This window comes from Pithys albifrons, chromosome 11 (genome assembly GCF_047495875.1).
Source record: "Pithys albifrons albifrons isolate INPA30051 chromosome 11, PitAlb_v1, whole genome shotgun sequence".
Taxonomy (NCBI): domain Eukaryota; kingdom Metazoa; phylum Chordata; class Aves; order Passeriformes; family Thamnophilidae; genus Pithys; species Pithys albifrons.
In genome coordinates this window covers 25203164-25228327 of record NC_092468.1, presented here as the reverse complement: position 1 = coordinate 25228327, position 25164 = coordinate 25203164, and the positions used below count along the sequence as shown (strand labels likewise).

The 25164-nt window shown below is 52.4% G+C and overlaps 1 protein-coding gene across 2 annotated transcripts in view; it reads left to right on the top strand.

Moving 5' to 3' along the window:
* SCHIP1 (schwannomin interacting protein 1) overlaps positions 1-25164 on the top strand; it is a 99084-nt gene that overhangs the window by 18765 nt on the left and 55155 nt on the right. The window contains exons 2-4 of one of the 2 annotated variants that reach the window (XM_071566715.1): positions 594-658; positions 1458-1538; positions 3713-3863. In XM_071566715.1, coding sequence (XP_071422816.1) covers positions 594-658; positions 1458-1538; positions 3713-3863 — 297 coding nt within the window. Of the gene's footprint in view, positions 1-593; positions 659-1457; positions 1539-3712; positions 3864-24295; positions 24424-25164 lie in introns of those variants that run through there. The other variant, XM_071566716.1, reaches the window with a different exon arrangement.

Below are 25164 nucleotides of genomic sequence, written 5' to 3'. Positions count from 1 at the left end.
TCTGGGGGTGGGGATGCTCCTCATCCCCTCCCAGGGCTGTGCTTGGGAAGGTTCAGGGTTGGCTTGGTCCCCTCCACCTCTTTGGGTGATGAAACCCCTCCAGTCTGACACAATTTCAGGTTTTGTTCTTCATCCCCTCCCAGGGCTGTGCTTGGGAAGGTTCAGGGTTGGCTTGGTTCCCCTCCACCCCTTTGGGTGATGAAACCCCTCCAGTCTGACACAATTTCGGTTTTTGCTCCTCAGCCCCTCCCAGGGCTGTGCTTGGGAGGGTTCAGGGTTGGCTTGGTCCTCTCCACCTCTTTGGGTGATGAAACCCCTCCAGTCTGACACAATTTTGGGTTTTGCTCCTCATCCCCTCCCAGGGCTGTGCATGGGAGGGTTCAGGGTTGGCTTGGTCCTCTCCACCTCTTTGGGTGATGAAACCCCTCCAGTCTGACACAATTTTGGGTTTTGCTCCTCATCCCCTCCCAGGGCTGTGCATGGGAGGGTTCAGGCTTGGTTTGGTTCCCCTCCACCCCTTTGGGTGATGAAACCTCCAGTGCCAAACCAGGGCTTCCCATGAGCTCATGAAGGTGTTTTTTCTCTCCTTTTAGGAAGAACTCAGGAGGCTCCAGCACACCTTGGAACAGGTCAATGATGGCAAGGACTTGCTTCAGAGGTAAATGGGTGATTTCTCCACATGCCAAAGTGAAATGGCTTTTAGAAGGTCCCAAACCCTTGCTGAGGGACCATCTCTTTGCTGTGAACTGTTTTTCACTTGGTGATATGCTAAATATTCCAAATTCTGCATCTCTCCCATAAACAATTCTTACTTTCAGTGACAGGAGGGTAATTTCTGCAAACTGGTGCTGATTGAGTGTTGTAATTAAGTGTCCAGTGAGGTCTCAAAGTAACTCCCCAGCTTGGGGTCCAGCCTTAATACTCCCATCCCAGATGGCCCCTGGTGGTTGATTTTCATCCTGTAGCTGTTTAAAATTGCCTTTCCCCATCAGCACAGACTCCTCAGGCCCCACTTATTCCCAGGAATTTTTTCTCCAGCCCCTGGATGGCTTTTGCTGCTGTAATTCCTTTGCTCCCAGCATTTCCACTGCTCCCTTCCATCTTCCTCAGCAGCTTTTCCAGTGGAGCCCCAGGGCTGGAAGCTCCTTTAGCACCAGGATCTGCTCTGGGTGCCAGGGGGTGTTTTGCTCTGGGTGGGCCTGTCCCTGGAGCTGTGCCATCTGCAGGGGTTGGGACAAGCACTCGGGCAGGTTCCCTTCTGGAAGCTGGACCCAATTCCTGCCATTTGTTACCACTCCAAAGGGTCTGACACAGAGACCCAGATGTCTTTCTCCAGAGACAGCAACACCTTCTCATGAGCAGCTGTGCCTGTTGTCAAAATGAGGGAATGAGTTCCCAGAGATTGCAGGAATGTCGTGCTGAGATGTGTCAAAGCCCTTTTCTTCTCCTCCCTGTAGCCACCAACTTGCCATGGATGAGGAAAACAACATCGAGGAGTTTCATCTCAACTTACAGCCCTTGGAGTCCAAAGTGAAAATGTGAGTGATGGTTGTTGGTTCTGCCTCTCTCTGCAGCTGAGAGTGTCCCATTCCTGAGCTGCAGGACCCAGGCTCTGTCCATCCTGGGTTCCTGGGAAACTTTAGAAAACACCCTTCAAAGTAGCACCTTCCCAAGTTGTTCTCAGCCTCAAAGAACATGAAGCTGAGAGAGCTGGGATTGTTCAACCTGGGGAGGAGAAGCTTCAGGGTGACCCCATCGTGGCCTTCCAGGTCCTGAAGGGGCAACAAGAAAGATGGAGAGAGGCCATTTCCAAAGGATGGAGTGACAGTATGAGGGGAATGGCTTCAAACTGCCAGAGGGCAGAGAGAGGTGGGATATTGGGAAGGAATTCCTGGCTGGGAGGGTGGGCAGGCCCTGGCACAGGTGCCCAGAGAAGCTGTGGCTGCCCCAGCCCTGGGAGTGTCCCAGGCCAGGCTGGACAGGGCTTGGAGCAGCCTGGGCTGGTGGGAGGTGTCCCTGCCCAGGGCAGGGGTGGCACTGGGTGGGCTTTGAGGTCCCTTCCAACCCAAACCATTCCATGATAAACATTCTCCTTCCCCACGTCTCAGATGTTCAGTGTCAGTGCTGTGCCTATTGTGTCCTTTGCTCTGTGGAACTCCAGAATGTCTGAGAACTGGTTGGGGTTTTCACACCTACAAAGGACACCCCAGGGCCTGGAATTGCCAAGCAGAGTCTCTGCAGTGCCCTTTGCCCACCTGACATGGAGTTTTCCAGGCAGCTCCTGCCGGGAGTAGCCCTGGATGAGCTGGGGATGGAGGTTTAGGGGAGGGGGTTCCTGCTCTGGGGTTCAGCACACGGTGTGTGGCACGGGACAGGCTGGATTTCCCGGGAACAGAGGCAGGGCAGCCCTCTGCCAAGGCACACGTGTGCCACCTGGCTGCGCTGCCGGGAACCGAGCGAGAGAGGGACAGCCCTGAGAGCTCCCGACTCCCAAATGCCACGGAATCCTTGGATCCAGCACCACAGACTGGGCTGAGCTGGGAGGGACCCTCAGGGATCAGCCAGTCCAACCCTCAGCCCTGCCCAGAACCATCCCCAGAGTCAACCCCTGTGCCCCAGAGCATCATCCAAACCCTCCTGGAGCTGTGCCAGCCTTGGGGCTGTGCCCACTGCCCTGGGGAGCCTGGTCAGTGCCCACCACCCTCTGGGGGAAGAGCCTTTTCCTAAATGTCCAACCTAAGCCCATGTGGTCAGTAATTCTGAAAGACTTGGCTGTGCTGTCTCAGTGGGGATAGAACCTGAATCTCTCCCATGGTCTGTCAGAGCACAGGACTCCTCTCTGTGCCTCCTCCAGCCCCGGTGCAGCTTCAGCTCCATCCACTGATTCCCTGTATGGGACATTCAAAAGTTCGTGCTGTGTTTAAATACTAAAAGGACATCAAGTTTCAAATTAAAATCCAGCCCAGTGACTTTTAGTCATTCAAATATGAGTCTGATGAAAGAATAAGTTTTCAGAGCCCTTCCTAGAGGGGTAATTATGATTTAACCTCAGTACATTCTCCCCTTTTAATAGAGAGAGTGCATGTAAATAAAACCTGTAAATGGTGCTTGTGCCAGTCAATAAATACTCAGTTGCCTGAAGATCCTCAAAGGAGCTTTTTCTGCAGGGTGCCCAGAGAAGCTTTGGCTGCTCCACCCCTGGAAGTGTCCCAGGCCAGGTTGGAGCAACCTGGGACAGTGGAAGGTGTCCCTGTTCATGGCAGGGAGTGGAATTTGATGATCTTTGAGGTCCCTTCCAAGCCAAACCATTCTGTGATTCCATAATCCAATGATACTGGCCTGGCTCTCAACTTCCAGCATTATCTGCTTTATAATCTGGAAGCTGATCCAAATCTCAGGTGTTGAAGTTTATTCACTCTGTTAAACAGACACATTTTTATTTTGAGTTCTGTATAATCTCGAATTGAAATCACTTCTGTAGGTTTGGGGCTTGAGGAATGTGGTCCATGGAAGGTGTCCCTGCCCATGGCAGGGGTGGCACTGGATGAGCTTTAAGGTCTCTCCAACCCAACCCATTCTGGAATTCCACAATTCTACTTAATGAGTTACACCAGGAGTGAGTTAAGTAAGACCTCCAGAGTGATGCTCGTTATCCAGATGGGGAAACACCCCCAGCCCCACCACCCACCCTGTGCCCCCTGTGTGTTGGCAGCATCCAGCGGGCATGGCGGGAGCACCTGCAGCGCCAGGACCTGCCCCCGGAGCCGCTGGGCAAGCGCAGCCCGTCCCCACCGTCGCTGTCCTCGGGCAAGACGAGCAGGTCCATCAGCATGAACACCTTCTCCGACAGCAGCAGCAGCCCCGTGAGTACCTCCCGCTGCTCCTGCAGGAGTCAGAGCTCAGCTGGGGGTTAATTGTGGGTTAAATGGGTTAATGTTGGGTTAATGAGGGGCTTTGGAGGGTGGTGGTGCCTCAAATCAACCTGCAGGTTCAGGTCCCTCTTCTGTGGCTGTGGAGATCAGACCTGGATCTCAGCGGGTACTGGTGGTGCTTCTGATGGAGCAAAAGTGTTTCCAGATGGTTCTGTGGTTTTCCATGGAAAGCAGAGACCTTCACATGTGTTTAGTCTGGGTTTTTTTCCAAAAGATCTCCAATTCTGATTCTTTCCCTGCAGGTAAATGTGGTTCTGGTTGGTTTGGTTTGGTTTGGTTTTGTTGGAGTTTGGTTTGGTTTGTTGGTTTTTGTGTTTGCTAAACAAGACTTGGGGAAGTTGATGTAGATGTTTAAATTTGGGTTGGGAATAAATGCCCACAGCACCCCCCAGAGCAGGTGCCCAGTGGCTGGAAATTGTGTTTCTCTTCTTGAAGTGACTCTAAACTAAACCCCCAAATGCAAAGCCCATTTTGTGAGTACAGGCAGCTCTGTGGCTGTCTGAAATGGGATCTTTTGTGTCAATAAAGAGCTTAGAAACACTGCCCTGGGCTTTGTGACAGCACAGGTGGGATTTGGGGGAACACAAACTGGGGTGTACGAAATAACTGAGCAGTTGGAGGAAGCCCAGGGGACAGGAACTCCATGGTGTGTGTTGGAGCAGCTCAATGACAGCACCTGGTTGGATCCTGAACCTCCTGTGTGGGAGAGCTGGAGGAGCTGGTGCCAGTCAGGGGACAGCACTTGGTGGCTTCTGAATTCCCTGCAGAATTCCAGAGATATTGCTGGGGGTGTTTTGCAGGAGATGGTTCCCTGTGCAAGGCAGAGGTGTTGGTGGGTTTCATTCTGCTCCCAGCTGTGAAGTTCAGGAGCCATTCCCAGGGCAGGGGCTCCATTGGTGGGTTTCATTCTGCTCCCAGCTGTGAAGTTCAGGAGCCATTCCCAGGGCAGGGGCTCCAATCCAACAGAGTTTTCTGGGCTAAAAACTGCTTTTCCACTCACTGGAGTCTCTCCCTGCTGGCCCAGCTGCTGGTGAAGCTTTGAGGGAGCTGTTCCCACCAGGGCTGTGGCTGTGGTGGCTTTGGCAGCGTTTAATGCAACATTCCCGAGGGCACAGCTTTGTTTGCAGCCTCGCTGTGCTCAGAGCTGCTGGAATCGGCGTTTCGTGTTCCAAAAGGGTCCTTTAACGAGAGGAATAAACGTGGGGAGTCTGGAAGAGGCGCTCGCCTTCCACCAGAGGTCCCTCCTGCCCTGCCCAGGGACACTCCGGCCGCTCCGCAGGGTTCCCATCGCTACCCCGAGCTGGGAAAGGATCGTTTTCCACGCTTTGGGCTGCTGGAGGGTGAAATGAGGACATCGGGAGGTCTGTGGTGGGGGGAAATGAAGTTTGGATACTGGATTGGGATTTAATCTCCGTTAATGCAACTCCTGCTCCTGTCGCTTGTGATCTGAGGAACCGGGGAGAGTTTTATCACCCCTTTCTAGTGCTGAGTCTGTCAGCAAATTCTGGAAAAGCAGCGGCTGTTTCTGAAGGCAAAGGGACTGTTTCTGGAGGCAAATTCTTTAGTGTGTCCTTGATTTGAGTTCCCGATTATTGAGTTTCCTGTGAGGGACCCCCATGAGGATCCTCAGCTCTGGCACTCCAGGCAGGTCCTGTTGGGCTTTTTAAGGTGCTCACGAAGTGTTTACAGCCAGCCCTGCTGGTCTGAGCTGCTCTCCTGTCTCATCCCAGCTCTGCGGGGCACCAGGGAGGGCAGGAACAGCAGGAGGAGCCTTTGGGGTGGGAGGTCCCTGCAGGGAGGGGCTTGAAGGGCCAATCTGGACTGGGTGAGACAGCAATGGGCTGGTTTAACCAGATAAAGACTTGGGCAGAATTAAAACCATCATTTGGGCTGAGCCCAAGGATCAGGGGAATTGAGGAAGGAGCAAAAGCATGAGGAGAGAAAGCTCTGCTGGCCCCACCTGTAGTTCCACCCTCAGTGCTGAGCTCACAGACCCTGAGCTGAAGCAGGACAGGACAGGTGGGAATAACCAAGTCCTGTATTTGACCCAGAGCCAGAACTGAATAGTGGGAAAATTACCTATTTTTATCCATTATCAGGCCATTTCTTCAGCACTAGCAGTGCTGCTGCTGCTGCCCTAATAAACCTCTTGTTAGTCTTTGCACAGAAGTTGGTAGTGCTGAGCAACGTGGGCTCTCCCAAATTCCTCTGGCTGTCTGGAGCTCTCCCTCTGAAAAATCTGGAGAAGGGACAAAGCCTGAAATTTGGAGTCTCTGGAGTTTCCCCCATTCCTTTTTCAAATAGGTAGACAGCAAGAAATGTGTCAAAATGCCCTTAAGGCCTGAGCATCCCGTCCCAGGTCATTTGCTGTGAGGTCCTTTGGTTACCTGGCTCAGAGTTGATAAATAAGGCCACAATTAATTATATTTTTGACTGGCTCCACCATTTTCTTCCTCCCTCTGGCTCAAAGGTTGGTCAGAATGGCAGCTGAGGAAAATACATCATTTAATCCAAACTTATAGTGGTGGATCAAGTAACTTGACTGGCTTGGGGCACTTGGAGCCCTAAACTTTTAAAATAAATATGTTTGCAGATAACACAGTTGAAGAAAAACAGAAACATTATGGAGTTTTTCTGGGCTGCAGTGACTGAAATAGCAAGAGCCAGGATTGCTGTTGTGGAAAATCACTTTGGGAGGAACACATGCATCTCTTGGAAAAGTTTTCTGGGTTTTAGGCAGACTTTGATGCTTAATAAAGTACATTTGGTTTGATCTGAATGTTTGTCCCTGAAAATAGGCTGCTTTGAGATTCACAGCCAGTCAGCGCGTGTGGCTGTTACAACCTCGCACAAGGCACGAAATAAAATAGGGCAGAGTGAAAAGGGGCAAAAATGCCCTCCCAGACTCACCGGGGGAATAAAGCCGAGGGTTAAACCCGAATAAAGCCGAGGGTTAAACCCGAATAAAGCCGAGGGTTAAACCCGAATAAAGCCGAGGGTTAAACCCGAATAAAGCCGAGGGTTAAACCCCAATAAAGCCGAGGGTTAAACCCCCATAAAGCCGAGAGTTAAACCCGAATAAAGCCGAGGGTTAAACCCTCAGCAATTCCCAGCGGAGAGGCCGAAGTGACCCCGCGGTGTTCGATGCTCGCTCTGGTGTTTGGCCGGGGAACAGAAGGGAATGATGATCTGTGAATGTGCACACTGAGATCCCATCTCAGCTTTTCAATACATCGATTTGCTTTGGCAAAGGAGTTTCCTGACTGCTGGAAACGATCCATTGGCACTCGCTGATCAAAGCCTTTGATTAGGGGTGTCTGTGCTCTCTGCAGTTGCTTCTGTTTTCCTTTTGTGTGTTTATTTTTAACTCGAAAATTAGAAGTGAGACATAACAGATTGGGAAATTTCCCTGTAAATATTGTGTTCCTTGTTCTTGTGTAGAAAGGTGCCAAAACTGGCACTGGGAAAACTGGCACAGGGAGAGATTTCTGCTTTTTCCCTCTGAAGTCACAGAGTATACAATGATAGAATGGTTCCGGTTGGGTTGGGTTCACCTCCTCCCAGGTGACAGGGACACCTCTCACTGTCCCAGGTTGCTCCAACCCGGCCTTGGACACTCCCAGGGCTGGGGCAGCCACAGCTTCTCTGGGCACCTGTGCCAGGGCCTGCCCACCCTCCCAGCCAGGAATTCCTCCCCAATATCCCATCTAAACCGATTCAGGTTCAGTTTGAACCCCCTGCCCTTGTTCTGCCTCTCCAGTTTCTGCTCCAGGTCCCTCTCTGGTCCCACCACACACTGGAAGGTGCTCTGAGGTCTCCACACCCCTTTCTCTTCTCCAGCTGAGCAGCCCCAGCTGTCCCAGCCTGTCCCCACAGGGGTGGTGCCCCAGTGCCCTCACTGTCAGGGTGACATCCTTTGGACTTGCTCCAACAGTCCCCAAGTCCTCCTTACACTGGGAATCCAGGACTGGGCACAGCATCCCAGCTGGGTGCTCAGGAGGGCATTCCATGCCCGGCAGGAGGTGTTGCCCCCCAATCCTGGAGCCCCCCGGGGTTGGGGCTGGAGCCTCCCAGGGTCTGCTCATCCCAGACACTCAGCAATAGGACAAGGGGGCACGATGGGCTCAAGCTCTGCCAGGGGAAATTGAAGTTGGAGAGCAGAAAAAAATTCTTTACAGAGAGAGTGCTCAGGGATTGGAATGGGCTGCCCAGAGAGGGGGTGGATTCCCCATCTCTGGAGGTTTTTCAGCTGAGCTTGGCCGTGGCACTGAGTGCCATGATCTGGTAAAGGGACTGGAGTTGGACCAAGGGTTGGAGTTGATGATCTCAGAGGTCTTTTCCAGCCCAATCCATTCTATGATTCTGTGGATGTGGCACTGAGTGAGAATCCACCACTTCTTGATCCAACCCCACTGTGATCACCAGTCCAAGGCACTCTGTGCCCTGGGCTGGTGATCACAGTGGGGTTGGATCAAGGGTTGGACTTGCTGATCTCAGAGGTCTCTTCCAACCCAATCCATTCTATGACTCTGAGTGCCATGATCTGGTAAAGGGACTGGAGTTGGACCAAGGGTTGGACTTGTTGATCTCGGAGGTCTTTTCCAGCCCAATCCATTCTATGATTCCCTGCCAGGGCTCTTTGGGTCCGTCCCGCGCAGCTTCAGCACCGCGGACAGCGCGGGCACCGCCCGGGCACTCCCGCTCCTGATCCCGGATCCCTGAGCTGGTGGGTCGGCAGCGCCCCACTGGAACCTTCCCAAGTGCCACCCACCCTCCTGTGCCCCCGAGCATCCCCCCCCGGGCTCTGGCAGCCCTGGTGCTGTGCCCACTGCCCAGCCTGGCCAGCTCTGTGCTGGGAGAGGGGCAGGAAACAGCAGCTGGGAAAAGCCCGGGAGCTGAAGTAGCTTTGCCACCAACGCCCTGGTTTATGTGCCAGCCCTCCCTGCCCCCTGGGGACTTCACAGCTGGTTGGGTTTGCTCAGTGATCTGTTAAGGTTTGATTCTCAAAGCAGAACAAACTCTGTTGGGAGATTTCTCCCCATCCTGTGGTTATTCCAGAGCCTGTGACATTCCCAGGGGTGTTTTGCACCTGCCGGAGCCATTGGAAGTTCAAGGGGAGGGAATATCAATCTATATATCAATAAATATCCATAAATATCAACTTACAGGAGGCAGTGCCACCCTGAACAGCTGTGGGGGATTGTGTGGGGCACATTCCCTGGAAAACTGGGCTCCTGAATCCATGGAGAGCAAAGGGGAGAGGAGGCAGCTGATAAATATTTACACTGTGGTTTCTGTATCATGTAAAAATGCCAATCTTTGCCCTCCCTCTCGAGCAGTGTGGATGGAAACATAATTAAAGATGAGGAAGCCGAGTGCAACACTGGGATGAAAAGGCCTTAATTAGAAATCAAATATTTGCTGGGCTGGGGAGAGCCATTAATGTTGATGTGTGCTGGGAGATAACACTTGAATTGGAAACAAATGTTGTTTTCAGTGCCTTTCATTTGCCTCAGATAATTTCAGCTCTAACTGTGAGCAGAGAGTTCACAGATCTCGTGGCCTGACGTGGCAATTCCCTTTGGAATGGGGGTTTTCCATGGAAATACTTGCTGGGCTGGGGGTGTTTTTGTGCACACACATTTTCTGCAGGGACTCTGCGCTTTAACTCCCTCCAAGTGGATGCTGGAAGTGCTCAGAAATGGGTGGCTGTGGCACTGGAGGACTTGCTGTAATGGTGACACTGCAGTGCTTGGTTGGCAGTTGGACTGGATGATCTTGGAGACCTTTTTTCCAACCCTAACTCTGCGATTCCATGGAATGATGGCCACAGTTTCCCTGCCAGAGCCTGGCAAAGTGCTGCCAACAGCACCACTGGGAATCCTGGGGTGGCTTCTCCCCCCTTGGTGCCCATTGTGATGCTTCTCCTCCTGACCATGAGATATTCTCCAGATTTCCTTCCCAAAGAGTTTCTAAATGGACCTCATGAGGTGGAGCCACACTGGGTTTGTTGGGTGGGTCTGGACCCTCCTCATTTCTGGAAAAATCCCCAGACCCTCCTGACTGAGCCCCAAACCTTCTCTCAGACAGCCCAGGAAGAGCCAGTGAGGCCCAGAGAGCTCAGAGTTCACACCTGGATCCCAGATCCCAGCCTGGCTCTCCCTTTTCCCTGTTCCATCCAGAACATTTTGGTAAATGTATTTTCAGAAGCTCCTTCCTTCCCTTCTGAAGCAGCAGATCCTTTGCTGGTCCTTAACCCCAGGGAAAGGGAACTGGGCAGCTGGTGCTTTGTGCAGGGGTTGGGACCTCTCCACAACGACTCCTGCTCCCTCCTGGAGAAGAATTTGGGAGGTCCCTGCCCATGTGGGTCTGTCTCACCACGCCACTGACATCCCCAAACATGACTTGATGCTGTAAAAACATCCCCAAATTCCTTAACTCCCATTCCAGGAGAAGGTTAGTGATCCAGAAAATTAAGAATATTCACATTTTTTTCAATGAGGAGACATTTTCCTTTCAGCTGCTCATCCTTAATTTCCCTGAGAGCCTCCAGCAGAAGCACAGCCCTCTGCTCCTGGCTCTGGGAGGTGTCCATGTCCTTTCAGCTGCCCTTGTCTCTGGGAGGAGATTTTTTCCATGCCTCTATTTTAAGCCCAACTCCTTTAAACAAAAAGCTCTATTTCATGTGCTAGAGGACATGAGCTAATGGCCAACGATGCCAAAGAAGGGAGAGGCTGTTCTGAGTCCTCTCCCTGGGACAAAGGGCTGGCAGTGCCTCTGGCTCTCAATGACTGTGTTTTCCAGCAGCACTGCAGGGCATTCTTTGGGTCTCCCACAGCATCACTGCCCCTTGTCTGAAGCCTCTGGCACACAGAGGAGCTCTTGTGTGCTGGGATGGCCCTTCCCAGCCTTGGGAAAGGTCCTGGGAATTTGTGGAATGTCTTTCTGAACACATGAGCCTCAATAATGGTGGTTCATTACACCAGCCTGAGCAGAAAGATGGATTAAAACAGACCGAGGGTTGGGCACAGCTCCTGTTTAGAGCAAATCCCCCCAGGGCAGGTTCAGGTCACCTGGTGGACCTTGGTTTGGTCTCAAGCTGTGGCTCTTCAGGCAGGGAGGGAACTGCTGTGGGACCCCCCAGCACCCTGAGTGCTGCTCGCTGGGGGTGTTTCCCACATTCCAGTCTCCTGCCAAGCTCAGATTTCCAGTGATTCTCCTCCTGCTCAGACATCGAGGTCAGAAAATTCCCACTTGGTGCTTTCAGGGGTGGTTCCAACTCCTTTGTCACAGCAAACCCAGAGTGTCACCCACCTGATCAGCCCCAGCTCACCAGGAGGGACTCCCTGCATGGAGGGGAATTGGGGCTCACCAGCTGGCACAAAGATTCCCTTCCAAATGGGCTCCCTTTTTAATTGGAGTGTGCTTTAATTAAACCCAAACATGGGGAGAAATGTTGTGCACCAGCAACATCTGTGGGTCCCTCAGACAGCAAGAAGTGGTTCTGTGAGGACACAGAGAGCCAACACTTGTCCTCCAGGAGGTGCTCTCAGGTGCCACCACACTGAGCTGTCCCAGGGCACCTGCAGTTCTTTGCAGGTTTGGAAGCTCAGGAGCTGCCTCTGGATTTCTCACCCAATCCCTGCCCCTCTTCCCTGCACCTCTGAGGGCTCCCCTTGCCCCAGGAATGTCCCCTCAGCTCCTCTCAGATGCCACAAAGGCAGTTTGATAACCAGAACTGAGGTGGGTTGGAGGAGCAGGAATTGGTGGTGCAGGGACTTCAGGGAGGGGGGGATTGTAATCATTTCCAATAACTCATTATAGGAAAATTTAACCTTTCCTTCAGCTTTTGTCCACGAATTATTTCTCTATTTTCATTGTGATTGAATGTTTCAAAGTGAAAGGGTTTGTCTTTGGCACATGGGCACAAAGTCACAACACAGGAAAAAAGCAAAACGTTTTCCTTCAGCAGAACACTCAGATGTGTCCTGTGAACTGCTGGGCAACTGCAGATCCTGCAGAGCTTTCCAAAGGTGAGACCAGTGAGGGCAGGGCAGGAGCAGAGGAGGTTTGAGTCATTTAGATAATGAAAACCTGTCCCTGGCACCCCGAGAGGTGCAGTGGGATGGTTGGCATCCCAGCACCCACCCTGGAGCCCACCCAGCCTGGCACAGGCAGCTCTGGGGCTCCAAATGAGCCTCTCCCTGGCTCTGGGAGCTGGAGATTTGTCAGAGAGCTCTGCCCTTTCCCCATCATGACTCACAGCTCAGCTTCCTCCCCTTAAGTACCCGAATTAAATGCTGGCAAAGCCTCGCTCGGTGCAGCTCATTAGGACACAGAAACCAGGGCTGGAAATTGTTGCTCATTAAATATTTCCTATGAGCCTCTAAAAAAAGCTGCATTTTGAGATCCATCAGCCTGGAGTGGAGCTGGGGAAGGTGCAGGAACCTCTCCTGGTCCCAGCCAGGAAAGCCTAGAAAAATGTTTCCACAGTGAGACTAAAATCTTAATAACCTGTCAAATGTGCTGCTCAGGAGCCACTGGGGATGAGAAACAGCTCCAGGATTTCCAGCTGAACAAGGCAGAGCTCATTAGACATCCATCTAAAGCCAAAGGGAAAGTTAATTTACCTCCAGTCACGCTGCTGAGGAAAGCCAGAGCCTCCTCTTTCATTTTAGAGGAGAAACTGGTCATTTGAGCCGTGACTTTCCAGCTGCCCATTTTGTGAGGAGCAAAATCTGAGCATGGGAAGAGAAACCTGTGGATGGCCAAGTAGTGGAAGGTGCTGTGATACCAAAATAGGGGTTACCTCAACACAAACACCGGGGAAAATGTGAAGAAATAAAAGCAGAGCCTCATCCACCTGAGAGATGTAATTACACCCCTCAGGGCAGTAATTGAGGACAACCTGGAGAGGGAACATGGAATTGCTGCTGGTGTTCAGGAGGGCCTGGACACCCACAGTGCTTTTGGGTGTCCTTCAAACCAGACAAACATGAGCTGCTCTCAAGGAATTTGTCTCCCAAACTGGAAATCTGTGACTTCTCCTAATGTTAAACTTCCACAGACTCCCTCCCAAGCTTTGAATTTTCCCCATCACTGAAGGGTTTCACTCCTGAGATGTTGCTGCATTTGGGAGAAGCTGAAGTGGTCGCAGAAATATTCTTGATTTTCTTCAGGTTTGTTTAAAACAAGGACTTTTTTTTATGTTGTTGAGGAAATGATGAATTTTGGATCCAATTTGGAGATGGTTTTAGTGAGAAAACTGAAGGTACCAGCACAGGTGGAGTTCCCTCCAGGAGGACACAGGGATGGTCACCCCGAGGGGCAGGGCTGGGGCTGAGCCCCCAAACCTTCCTGTGCCCAGGGGGTACCCAAGGGAAAGGGCAAACCCCAGAGCAGCATTGCCAGGAGAGGGGCAGGGCAGGGAATGGGGCTGGGAATGATCCCAGAGGATCCAGAGAGGAGAAGGAGAAGGTCCTGCCTGGGAATGATCCCAGAGGATCCAGGGAGGAGAAGGAGAAGGTCTTGGCTGGGAATGACCCCAGGACATCCAGGGAGGAGAAGAAGAAGGTCCTGCCTGGGAATGATCCCAGAGGATCCAGGGAGGAGAAGGAGAAGGTCTTGGCTGGGAATGATCCCAGAGGATCCAGGGAGGAGAAGGAGAAGGTCTTGCCTGGGGAATGATACAGGGAGGAGAAGGTCCTACCTGGGAATGATCCCAGGAGATCTGGGGAGGAGAAGGAGAAGGTCTTGGCTGGGAATGATCCCAGAGGATCCAGGAAGGAGAAAGAGAAGGAGAAGGTCTTGCCTAGGGAATGATCCCAGAGGATCCAGGAAGGAGAAAAAGAAGGAGAAGGTCTTGGCTGGGAATGATCCCAGAGGATCCAGGAAGGAGAAAGAGAAGGAGAAGGTCTTGCCTAGGGAATGATCCCAGAGGATCCAGGAAGGAGAAAAAGAAGGAGAAGGTCTTGCCTGGGAATGATCTCAGGAGATCCGGGGAGGAGAAGGAGAAGGTCTTGCCTGGGAATGATCCCAGAGGATCCAGGGAGGAGAAGGAGGAGAAGGTCTTGTCTGGGGAATGATCCAGGGAGGAGAAGAAGAAGAAGGTCTTGCCTGGGGAATGATCCCAGGAGATCCAGGGAGGAGAAGGAGGAGAAGGTCTTGCCTGGGGAATGATCCAGGGAGGAGAAGAAGAAGAAGGTCTTGCCTGGGGAATGATCCCAGGAGATCCAGGGAGGAGAAGGAGGAGAAGGTCTTGCCTGGGGAATGATCCAGGGAGGAGAAGAAGAAGAAGGTCTTGCCTGGGGAATGATCCCAGGAGATCCAGGGAGGAGAAGGAGGAGAAGGTCTTGCCTGGGGAATGATCCAGGGAGGAGAAGAAGAAGAAGGTCTTGCCTGGGGAATGATCCCAGGAGATCCAGGGAGGAGAAGGAGGAGAAGGTCTTGCCTGGGGAATGATCCAGGGAGGAGAAGGAGGAGAAGGTCTTGCCTGGGGAATGATCCCAGGAGATCCAGGGAGATCCAGCTCATCCATGACTTTGATTTGGTGGCTCCAACTTTCCATCTGAGTCGATTTGTTAAATGTAGATTTATTGCTTTAACCCTTTTACAGGAAATCTAAGGAAGAGTGCCCAGAATTGGAGGTTTGGTTTTACCCTGGGGGTTTGTGCATTTTTAATTTTAATTTCTGCTCTTCTCTCACATTTCCTGCTCCTTTTTCTCCCCCTCAGCAGGTTCCCAGGGAGTGTTATCTGTGCATAAGAGAAACCAGAAAGGAGGGTTAAATCTGCAGAGCACGTTTTAGTGTTGCCTTTCACGCAATCAATCAAACCTTGAGGAGCAGAAATTGGTCCAGGCCAGCCTGGGATAGGCAGGGCAATATTTTTCTGCTGCTTTAAAGGCCTCTCAGTTCTCCAGCAGTTTATGACAGAGTGATGTCTCCCCAGTCAACATAAGGAATGTGGAGACACCCTTTGGGGAGTTTATTTTAACTGTTATGCATTTAAATTGTCCCATTAGAGTGGACATGGGCTCCTGGCTGCCAATAAAGATCAGGCCTAAGAGAGCTATGGAGGCTCTTCAAGGAATTATTTTGGCTATTTCCCAGTTTAATGGGTTCCTTCTTTTAGGAAAACAAGGATTTTATCCAAATGAAGCAGCTTTTGGCTTAACCTTTGTGGGCACGTGTTTCTTTGCTGTGGTTCTGTGGGATGTTATCAACAATTATTACAGATTTGGGGAATAAATGAGCCAACAGCCTCCTGCTCAGGCCCTGCAGGGATCAGATTCCTTGATTTCCCCTCTGCCAACCCAAAGTGGCTGTTGGGAGTGTGGAAAAACAGGGAGGGGCCACAAGAATTGCCTGCGATGGCTTTTGGTAACAAGAGGAGCTGAAACAGGAATGGGCAGGACATTCAAAGCCTTTAATCCCCAGTTCTGCTTCCACTGGTAAAGAATTTAAATGTGAGTTGTGGATCCCACCCAGTCCTGCCCTGGAATCCACTCCCTGGCAGGTGGGCACCTCCCTGGGCACTCCCTGCTGGCTGGTTCTGCTCCCTGGCACTGGGAATAACCCCAGCTGGGGGGATTCTGAGCTGTGCCTCAGCTCCAGGGGGTCCAGCTGGACCTGGCAGTGCTGCCATCCCTCCTGGGCATGGGCACAGCCCAGTGGGCACGGAGGGAGGGCTTAGCCCAGATTCCTGCCTGACCCTGGCTCTGCTTTCTCAGGGCTGCTCAGTGGTGGCACCTCCAAGATGCAAATTCAGCTGCTGACTGTGCTTTTCAGGGCTGAGCTGAGCCCACAGGAGTCCCCAGGTCACCAATATATCCCTTGGCCAGAGCCCAGGAATAGGCTGATGCCACACCAGGACTGGAGGAATTTGCATTTCCAGGAGTTATTGCCTTTGTATCCCAGCGTGCTAATTTTATTTTACTAATGATAATCTCCCTGATTAGACTTCCATCATCTCTAATCAGTTGTTTCTTTCTGATTAAGGTCCCTGATAAATAAACACAAGCCAGGCTGGAGAATAAATTAGCTTTAGGAGCAGATTTTATTGCCTTTAAATATTCACTATTCCCCTGCAGGGTGTTTGCCTGAGCTCAGCCTGTGCCTGCAGGAAGTCACTGTGCACTTCAGCATTATTTGTGTGAACTGATTATTGTGATTTGGTTTCAAGTTTTGATCAGTAAAAAAAAAAGGAACAACATTCCTAAAATTATGAGAGAGGATCTAATGATGAGACATGCAGAGAAACCACAGTAATAGCTGTTAATTATCATCCTATGAAAAGGGTTTCCTACTCAGTGAGGGTCTAGTTTTAATTAAATGTTCTGCTGGTCCTGGTTAACAGGATATTCAGCTCACCTGGGGGGATTAATTCAGTGCTTTGTGTGATCAGTGTCCAGAAATTGGAAGGATTGAGAATATTCTACAATTTACTTTAAAATAACTGATGTGGGTTTTGGTTTTCTGCTTTCCCTGGTCATGGAATAATTCACAGGCAAAGGTGGCTTTGGGGTGAAAGAAAGCACAGGTGGGATGCTGGAGGTGAGGTGGGATGGGGATGGGACTGGCTGCTCCTCATGGTCCCTAAATCTGGGAGAGCAGGTGGCAGTGCCATCTCAGTGGGATGGGGAGGGGACTGGCTGCTCCTCATGGTCCCTGAATCTGGGAGAGCAGGTGGCAGTGCCATCTCAGTGGGATGGGGATGGGACTGGCTGCTCCTCATGGTCCCTAAATCTGGGAGAGCAGGTGGCAGTGCCATCTCAGTGGGATGGGGATGGGACTGGCTGCCCCTCATGGTCCCTGAATCTGGGAGAGCAGGTGGCAGTGCCATCTCAGTGGGATGGGGATGGGACTGGCTGCCCCTCATGGTCCCTAAATCTGGGAGAGCAGGTGGCAGTGCCATCTCAGTGGGATGGGGATGGGACTGGCTGCTCCTCATGGTCCCTGAATCTGGGAGAGCAGGTGGCAGTGCCATCTCAGTGGGATGGGGATGGGACTGGCTGCCCCTCATGGTCCCAAAATCCGTGAAAAACAGGTGGCAGTGCCATCTCAGTGGGATGGGGATGGGACTGGCTGCCCCTCATGGTCCCTAAATCTGTGAAAAACAGGTGGCAGTGCCATCTCAGTGGGATGGGGATGGGACTGGCTGCCCCTCATGGTCCCTAAATCTGGGAGAGCAGGTGGCAGTGCCATCTCAGTGGGATGGGGATGGGACTGGCTGCCCCTCATGGTCCCTGAATCTGGGGAGAGCAGGTGGCAGTGCCATCTCAGTGGGATGGGGATGGGACTGGCTGCCCCTCCTGGTCCCTAAATCTGGGAGAGCAGGTGGCAGTGCCATCTCAGTGGGATGGGGATGGGACTGGTTGCTCCTCATGGTCCCAAAATCCGTGAAAAACAGGTGGCAGTGCCATCTCAGTGGGATGGGGATGGGACTGGCTGCCCCTCATGGTCCCAAAATCCGTGAAAAACAGGTGGCAGTGCCATCTCAGTGGGATGGGGATGGGACTGGCTGCCCCTCATGGTCCCAAAATCCGTGAAAAACAGGTGGCAGTGCCATCTCAGTGGGATGGGGATGGGACTGGCTGCCCCTCATGGTCCCTAAATCTGGGAGAGCAGGTGGCAGTGCCATCTCAGTGGGATGGGGATGGGACTGGCTGCCCCTCCTGGTCCCTAAATCCGTGAAAAACAGGTGGCAGTGCCATCTCAGTGGGATGGGGATGGGACTGGCTGCCCCTCATGGTCCCTAAATCTATGAAAAACAGGTGGCAGTGCCATCTCAGTGGGGCAGGGAGTGAGGCTCAGGCAGAGTGGAGCTTTTCCTGCTTCCCAAGGGTGGATTCCAAGGAGGTGTGGGTGGGGTGGGCATTGTCAGGGCTGGATATCAAAGCTGAAGAGCACACACTGTGGTGTCACAGAACTTGGCTCTGCTCTCCAGAGGGCACAGAGAAAACCCAAAGAATTGTCTTTCACTGTTCCCATCTGTGCAAGGAGGTACCACAACAGCCTAGGCTGGAAACTGCCTGCAGCTTCCAAACTTTCATAATTCAAAAAACCTTCATGATCCTCCCAAAACTCAGTTTAGACAAAGTTCAGGGAGAAAATCTGATGGTCAGGGATGGCTCTTTCCTGGTTTTTTTGAAGATCTCCCTGCCCTTGGAGGGGGTTGGAATGAGGTGAGTTTGAAGCTCCATTGCAGCCCAAACCAACTGATGGCTCTGGAAGTTCTGGGAGGGGAAGGTGCCCACCAGTGAATTGCAACCCAGACCAACTGGTGGCTCTGGAAGTTCTGGGAGGGGAAGGTGCCCACCATGCCCATGGGGTGGGAGCTGTGCCATCTCCTGGGATTTTGGCCCTGGCTCAAGGGGTTTGGTGATGAGAAGCTGCTGAGCCCTCACCCATGGAGGGCCCTGGGCATGAGAGCTCCTCCAAATGAGGAGGAAACACTACCCAGGGCTAATTAATGGCCTTGTAATTAGTGAAACAAGGAGAAATCTCCAGCCTGTGTCCCTGGTGTGGTGGCACCCACGAGGCTGCTCCATGCCCACCCAGAGCCTGGCTGTGCCCTGCTGTGCCCCCAAATCCCCCAGACAAGGAGAGCCCAGAACTCTTCCCAGTCCTCTCCTTGCTGGCACAGCCCCAGGAGGGTGGGAATTCCTGTGGGAATTCCTCCTGTTCCTGCCTGAGATGCCAACAGTGCCCCATCTGTGCCCCCTGCAGCTCCAGGAGCAGCTCAGTCAAGGCTGGCTCTGAACAGGCTGGTTTTGGACACCTCATGGATCCAAATGGGGCTCAAATCACACTTTTAATGCTCAAAATGTAGGGGAATGTGTCTGGGAATTCTGGAAGTGCAGGAGAGGGAGAGGAGCTGCCCTGCTGGGCTCTCCTGGTGCTCCACATCCCATCCTTCCCACCCTCCCGCTCCCTCTGGAACGGCAGGAAAGCAAAGAAATATGAATAAATGAAGTGCAGGATGAATTATTTACCACTCTGAGGCATCTCACGGCTTTCCAGGGCCCACCTCCCTCCCCCCCGTGCAGCTCTGTTTGGTTTTCTAAATTATCTAACACTTCTCTCAATTTTTAATTCCCCCTCACTGCTTAATAATTGATGGCATCACTTCCTTGGGAAGATCCTGTTCCAACAGGGCTTGGGGAGAGGATGATCCTCTGGACCCACCACTGCCCATGTGGAAAAAAACCTCATTTCTTTGGAACTTGTTGGGGGATTTTTTCTTGTCACTCTGCTACTTTTTTCCCTCTCTGCTTAATCTTTCCCCTTTATTTTATCTTATTTTTTGGGCTTCTCTCTCCTACTCTTTGATTTCTGTGTCTCTACCCCCACCCTGATTTTTCTCTGTTTTATTGTTATTTTTTAATAACTTTTCACCCCAATTTTTACTGTTTGCTCTGGTTTTTCTGTGTGATTTTCCCTCTTGCTTTGCTGCCTGGGGTTTCCCACTCCCTGCCCAGGCTGGAGGTCCTTTGATCCAGAATATTTGATGCTGTTTCCATCTTTCCAACAGCAGATGGACCCAGAATGCCAAATTCTGAGCTTTGTTTTCTCTCAGCTTATTTTGCTTTGGTCAGGACAAAATTTGCTCCTCAAAAATGAAAAATTCTCCTTTGAATGACCTTCCCCAGCTGTTTTTCTTCAAAGCTGGAAGGAATTCCCTGTCCTGGGAGGAATCCCTGAGGATTTCTCCCATCTCTGCAGTGGTAGAAGATGATGTGGAGCAAATATCTTTTATTTTTTTCCTGCAGGGGCCTTGCAGGGAGTGCTTTGTGCCCAGTTTGCAGCTGCCTCTCACCCCATATTTTAAATATATCTCAGAAGCACTCCAGGCAGGGCACTGAGGACACCTCTCCAGGGATCCCCTGGCTCCAGGTGTCAGCCTGGATTTCTTCTCAGGATGCAGAACATCCCACCAGCTGCTCCTGGAGCTTTAACAGCTTCCTCTCAGTGCATTAAAAGGAGGATTTCAGCCTTCAGAGCAGGCTCAGTGTTACCTCAGAGAGCAGTTCCCCCTCTGATGGGCATGAGATTTCCAAACTTTAATAAGGAAAAGTAAATTAGGGCAAATTAAAGTTGCAAAGGCATCAGGCAGCACAGGACGAGGGTTGGAAGGGCTGGTTGGAAGGGTTGGAGGTTGGGAGGGTTGGGATGGTTGGCTGGAAGGGTTGGAAGGGTTGATTGGAAGGGTTGGAAGGGCTGGTTGGAAGGGTTGGAAGGGCTGGTTGGAAGGGTTGGAGGGTTGGGAGGGTTGGTTGGGAGGGTTGGAAGGGTTGGTTGGAGGGGTTGGGAAGTTGTTGGGAGGGTTGGAAGGGCTGGTTGGAAGGGTTGGAGGGTTGGGAGGGTTGGTTGGGAGGGTTGGAAGGGTTGGTTGGAAGGGTTGGAGGGTTGGAAGGGTTGGTTGGGAGGGTTGGAAGGGCTGGTTGGAGGGGTTGGGAAGTTGTTGGGAGGGTTGGAAGGGTGGGTTGGAAGGGTTGGAAGGGTTGGTTGGAAGGATTGGAGAGTTGGGAGGGTTGGAAGGGTTGGTTGGAAGGGTTGGGAGGGTTGGTTGGAAGGGTTGGAGAGTTGGGAGGGTTGGAAGGGTTGGTTGGAAGGGTTGGAGGGTTGGAAGGGTTGGTTGGAAGGGTGGGTTGGAAGGGTTGGTTGGAAGGGTGGGTTGGAAGGGTTGGTTGGAGAGTTGGAAGGGTTGGTTGGAAGGGTTGGAGAGTTGGGAGGGTTGGTTGGAAGGGTTGGAGAGTTGAAAGGGTTGGAAGGGTTGGTTGGAAGGGTTGGAGAGTTGGGAGGGTTGGTTGGGAGGGTTGGAAGGGACACCTCCCACCAGCCCAGGGTGCTCCAAGCCCTATCCAACCTGGCCTGGGACACTCCCAGGGCTGGGGCAGCCACAGCTTCTCTGGGCACCTGTGCCAGGGCCTGCCCACCCTCCCAGCCAGGAATTCCTTCCCAATATCCCATCTCATCCCACCCTCTGTCAGTTTGAAGCCATTCCCTGTGTCCTGTCCCACCATACCTTGTCCAAAGTCCCCCTCCAGCTCTCCTTGAGCCCCTTTGGGCTTTGGAAAGTTCTAGAATGGCCCTGAATTTTGCATAACCTCATGTTAAACCTGCCATCCTGCCCTGAAGCTGCCCCTGTCTCTGCACTCAGAGGGGTTTGTTCTCCTGGAATCACAGAGTGGGTGGGTGGGAAGGAGCCTGGAAGATCCTGTTGTTCCAACCCCTCTGATTCCAGCTCAGCTCTCTGAAGTAAATCGCTCTCTCAAATACCCATCAAGGGAATAAACAAAGCGCCATTTCAGTGACATATTTAAAAGCCGCTGTGCTAAAACCAACATGTTACTGCAAACCACGGGCGGGCAGCAATAAATGGGAGCATTAAGCAGAGTTTTCCATAAATGTTAATGCATTTTAATCTGCTCTACTACCTACCTGCCAATTAAATTCCACGATACACTTGTAATAATGAAATAAAACATGGCAATAAAAGCATAGAGCAGAGTTAACCCTTGGCTGTCTGGCAGAGGAGGTGTGGGAAGAACGTGCCCTTCATTCCTCTCCTGGAAAAGCTTTTCCAGGGCTGAGCCCGTGGCTGGGCAGGGACACAGCAACAGTGAGCAAAAGATTCTGAGCAAATTATGTATTTTTAATTGCAAAACCTTTATTACAGGGTTCCAAAAACCTAAAATGGATTAGGAAAAAACCCCCCAATCTGCCAACTTTGAAAACTCTGGGGAGCTGCAGAATGCCTGGTGCTAATTATAAACGGGAGGGGAGCGAGAGGAGTGAGAGGCAAAATTGGAAGTAAATAAAAATGACAGTGGGATTTAATTAAAGCAGGAGGAACTGTGTGAAACTTGGGCACTTCCTGGAGCTGCTCGTTGCTGTGTGTGCCAGGGGGAGGCTGGCAAGGGGGTGAGGTCTGTGTGGCTGCTGTGCCTGTGCCCCGAGGAGCAAAGGCTGGGGGGTGATTTTGGGGGTGCTTGGGGGTCTGCTCTGCTCGCCAGGACATGGATTTGGGTTGCTCTGCAGCTGCTGCTGCCACACAGAGCTGCTGGTTCCCAGTTCCCTGGCAGTGGGATGGGGTGGGTGATGCTGCTGGAGGTGCTGAGGCTTCTCCCACCCACCTCTGTGTGGGACAACAGCGACTCCAGCGGTTTCCAGCAAAAATCAGGACTTATTTCTGGGTGATTTATTATTGCAAACCGAGCCAAGTCTGACTTGTCCAACAGGAGGTTTCTGGAGCTCTGGCATTGCAATGTCAACCCTGGGTGCCCATGTCCCTGCAGTGCCCCTGGGCTGCCCTGCCCTGCCCTGCTGTGGCTCGGGGGGTGCCACTGGTGCCCACGGGCAGGTGCCACCACTCAGGCCCTGCCCAGCACCGTTGGCTCAGCACTTTTAAAGGTGGCTTGATGAAATATGGATGTGATTCCTCCAGGGCAGGTCTCTGAGGGATCAGCTCATGTCAGGTCGACTCAGGGCAGCCCTTTGGTTAAAGAAGAGTGAAATGCCAGGCAGGTTTCCTGGGGATCAGCCCCTGAACACCGAGCAGGAGCTGGGGGGTGTGGGCAGAGGTGCCCATGCCCGTGGGGTGGGAGTGGAGGTGTCAGTGGTCCTGGACTGCAGTGCCTGGTGCTGCTGATGGCCTGTCAGTGCCCACCTCTCTGCTGCCTCCTGCCAGCCTTGCCCCCCACTTTTTCTGCCTGGGGAAGGTGAGGGGTGGGTGGCACAGGGGGTGGAGGGGGGGGTGAGAGGCAGTGACCCCCCAAATGCCACATTGCAGAGAGGAGCAGCCTCTTGCAGAGGCCAAACCTGTTGTCCAGGTGTCTTCTGGGTGACCACCAGACCTTCTGTGTTTCCCTTCTCTGGGGAAGGTGATGGGTGAGACTGGGATGTGCTCTCAGGGAGATGATTTTGGGAATGTGAGCACTTGCTGAGGTGTGTGCCAAGGGTGGGCATGGGAAGAGGGTGATGGCATCAAGGGAAACTTCTCAGCTGCAGAGATGTGTTTGTTTGTGCTCCAATCTCTTAAGGAATTAGCAGAAACCTATTAGGGAAAGTCCTAATCCCATATTGGAAAGGGGGGATTAAGCAACCCAAAGAACTGTGCAGAATCCACAGAAAAGGGGATTTCGTTGGAAAGGGTGGGCTGTGTCTGGTCCTGTTTCAGCTGGGCTGGAGCTGCAGGAGCCTGGGAGTTCCCTGTGGATCCTTCACCTTTCTCCTCTCCCACACACAGCCCAGGCTTAGCAATAGGCCCAGCTTAAATATGGAAAATAACGTAAGCAAGAATAAAAGCAACGAGTTGAGGCTGGGAATGTCTTGGCAGGGGTTCCCTGCTGCTGGAATGGCACTTTGTTGGGATGACAGGGCAGGAATTCCAGCCCTTCCAGGCTGGACTGGGAGCTGAGGGGACCATTAGGCTCCCAGTGATGAGCTAATTGGTTCCAGCTTAAAGGGGTTGTCCTTGGGCAGGGTGGGCAGGGAGGACTCAGGTGGGGAAGGGCTGAGGAGCTTCCAGGCAGGTCCATTCCCTTCCAGACCCCAGAGCAGGTCTGGGAGAGCCACAAGTGGCAAAGCTCTGGGGACAGATCTCTGTGTGATCCAGAGGGAGCAGAGCCTGGCCTGGCCTGGCCTGGCCACCAGCACCAAGAACACCACGGTTTGCCATCAGCTCCACTTCAGAAGGATTAGAAAAGCTCTTTTGTGGAGTTCACAGCACGGTTGCCTCCCCTCCTCAGGGTGTTTCCCTGGGATGCTGGAAGCTCCCCTGTATTCCAGCAGCAGGCAGAGGTGGAAGTCCTGCCCACGGCATGAGCCCCAGCCCTGCTGGCACAGCCTGAGCTGGAACAGTCACGCTGTCCCTGATCCTGGAGCTGCTGGAGTGGGACCTCCCAGCAGGGGGATGGAGATGTGGGTCTTCTGTAGTGAATCAGGGGGATGCTGATGGAAACATCACCAGGGCATGATTTCCAAAGCAGAGGATGCTGCAGGAGAAGAGAAGTCCAAAAGGATCCCAAGCCATGACATATTAATGATTGGAAATGTCTGGAGCCGCCAGCACGGGAAGGAGGATGAATAATTCAGGCGAGACAGGATTTCCCTGGCAAGGTCGAGCCTTGTGAGAGGGGAGGCTTTTGGAGAGAGCTGTTCTCCTGGAGCTGCAGAGAGATCTCCATCCTTCCCTCCATCCATCCTTCCATCCCTCCATCCAGAGGGTCAGGGGCACCCCAAACCCGCTTTGGAGTGTGGGCACTGCCCTGGCATCCATCGGCTGCTCCGGCGGGACGCGGCTCTGCGGGGGAGTCCAGCCCGAATCTGCCGTGCCAGCTGAATTAAAGGTGTCCTTTGCAGCTGCCCCGGCGGGATGGGCAGCGGCGGGCAGGGCACGGAGCGGGCACAGCTGTAGGCACATCCCACAGTGCCCGCAGCACCCACAAAATGCCCTGAAAGAGGAAGGAGCCGGGCGGGAGGATGACTGTGAGTACCCCGCAGATCGCGTGCCCTCGGGCTGAGCTCTGTGTCTCATTCAGTCCCCTCTGCAGAGGCACAATCTGGGCACAGATCCCTTAAATAATGCCCCAAACCCTCTGCACTTGTGGGACTGGGCAGCAATTCCAGAGTGAAGAACTTCAGTGACTCTCCTTGCAGAGCCTGAACCCACCTCAGGCTGCTTTTCGTCAGCATTGATTATTAAGACATTTATTTATTTATTAAGACATTTATTTATTTATTAAGACATTTATTCTTATTAAGGGTTATGCAGCATTCCTTAATAATAATAAATGTATTGGCTCGTGCTTTGCATCACAAATTCATCACAGCCTCCAGTCTGAGTTCAGCAGCCCAAAATCTTTGTGGGTTTTATTACTCTGCAACAGCAGCAGCCACAACAGCAAATATTGGATCCTTGGGAGAGATCCCAATCGATCCTGAGTCAACAGTTTTAACCTTAACTTGATTTATTCGATGAGTTTTACACGGACAGTTCATTTCTCTAAGAATGTATGAAGGGCAGGTGACACATTTCTTGGTGGCACCTTAAGGAGCTGGTGGGGCATTTTAGAAGGGGTTGGTTGTTGCAGGAGTGGTTTGAGGCTGCGGGTGAGAGTGAGACCCTGTGGGAGGACTGGGCTGGCAGGGTTTGGGGTGCTGGGCTGGCAGGGTTTGGGGTGCTGGGCTGGCAGGGTTTGGGGTGCGGGGCTGGCAGGGTTTGGGCTG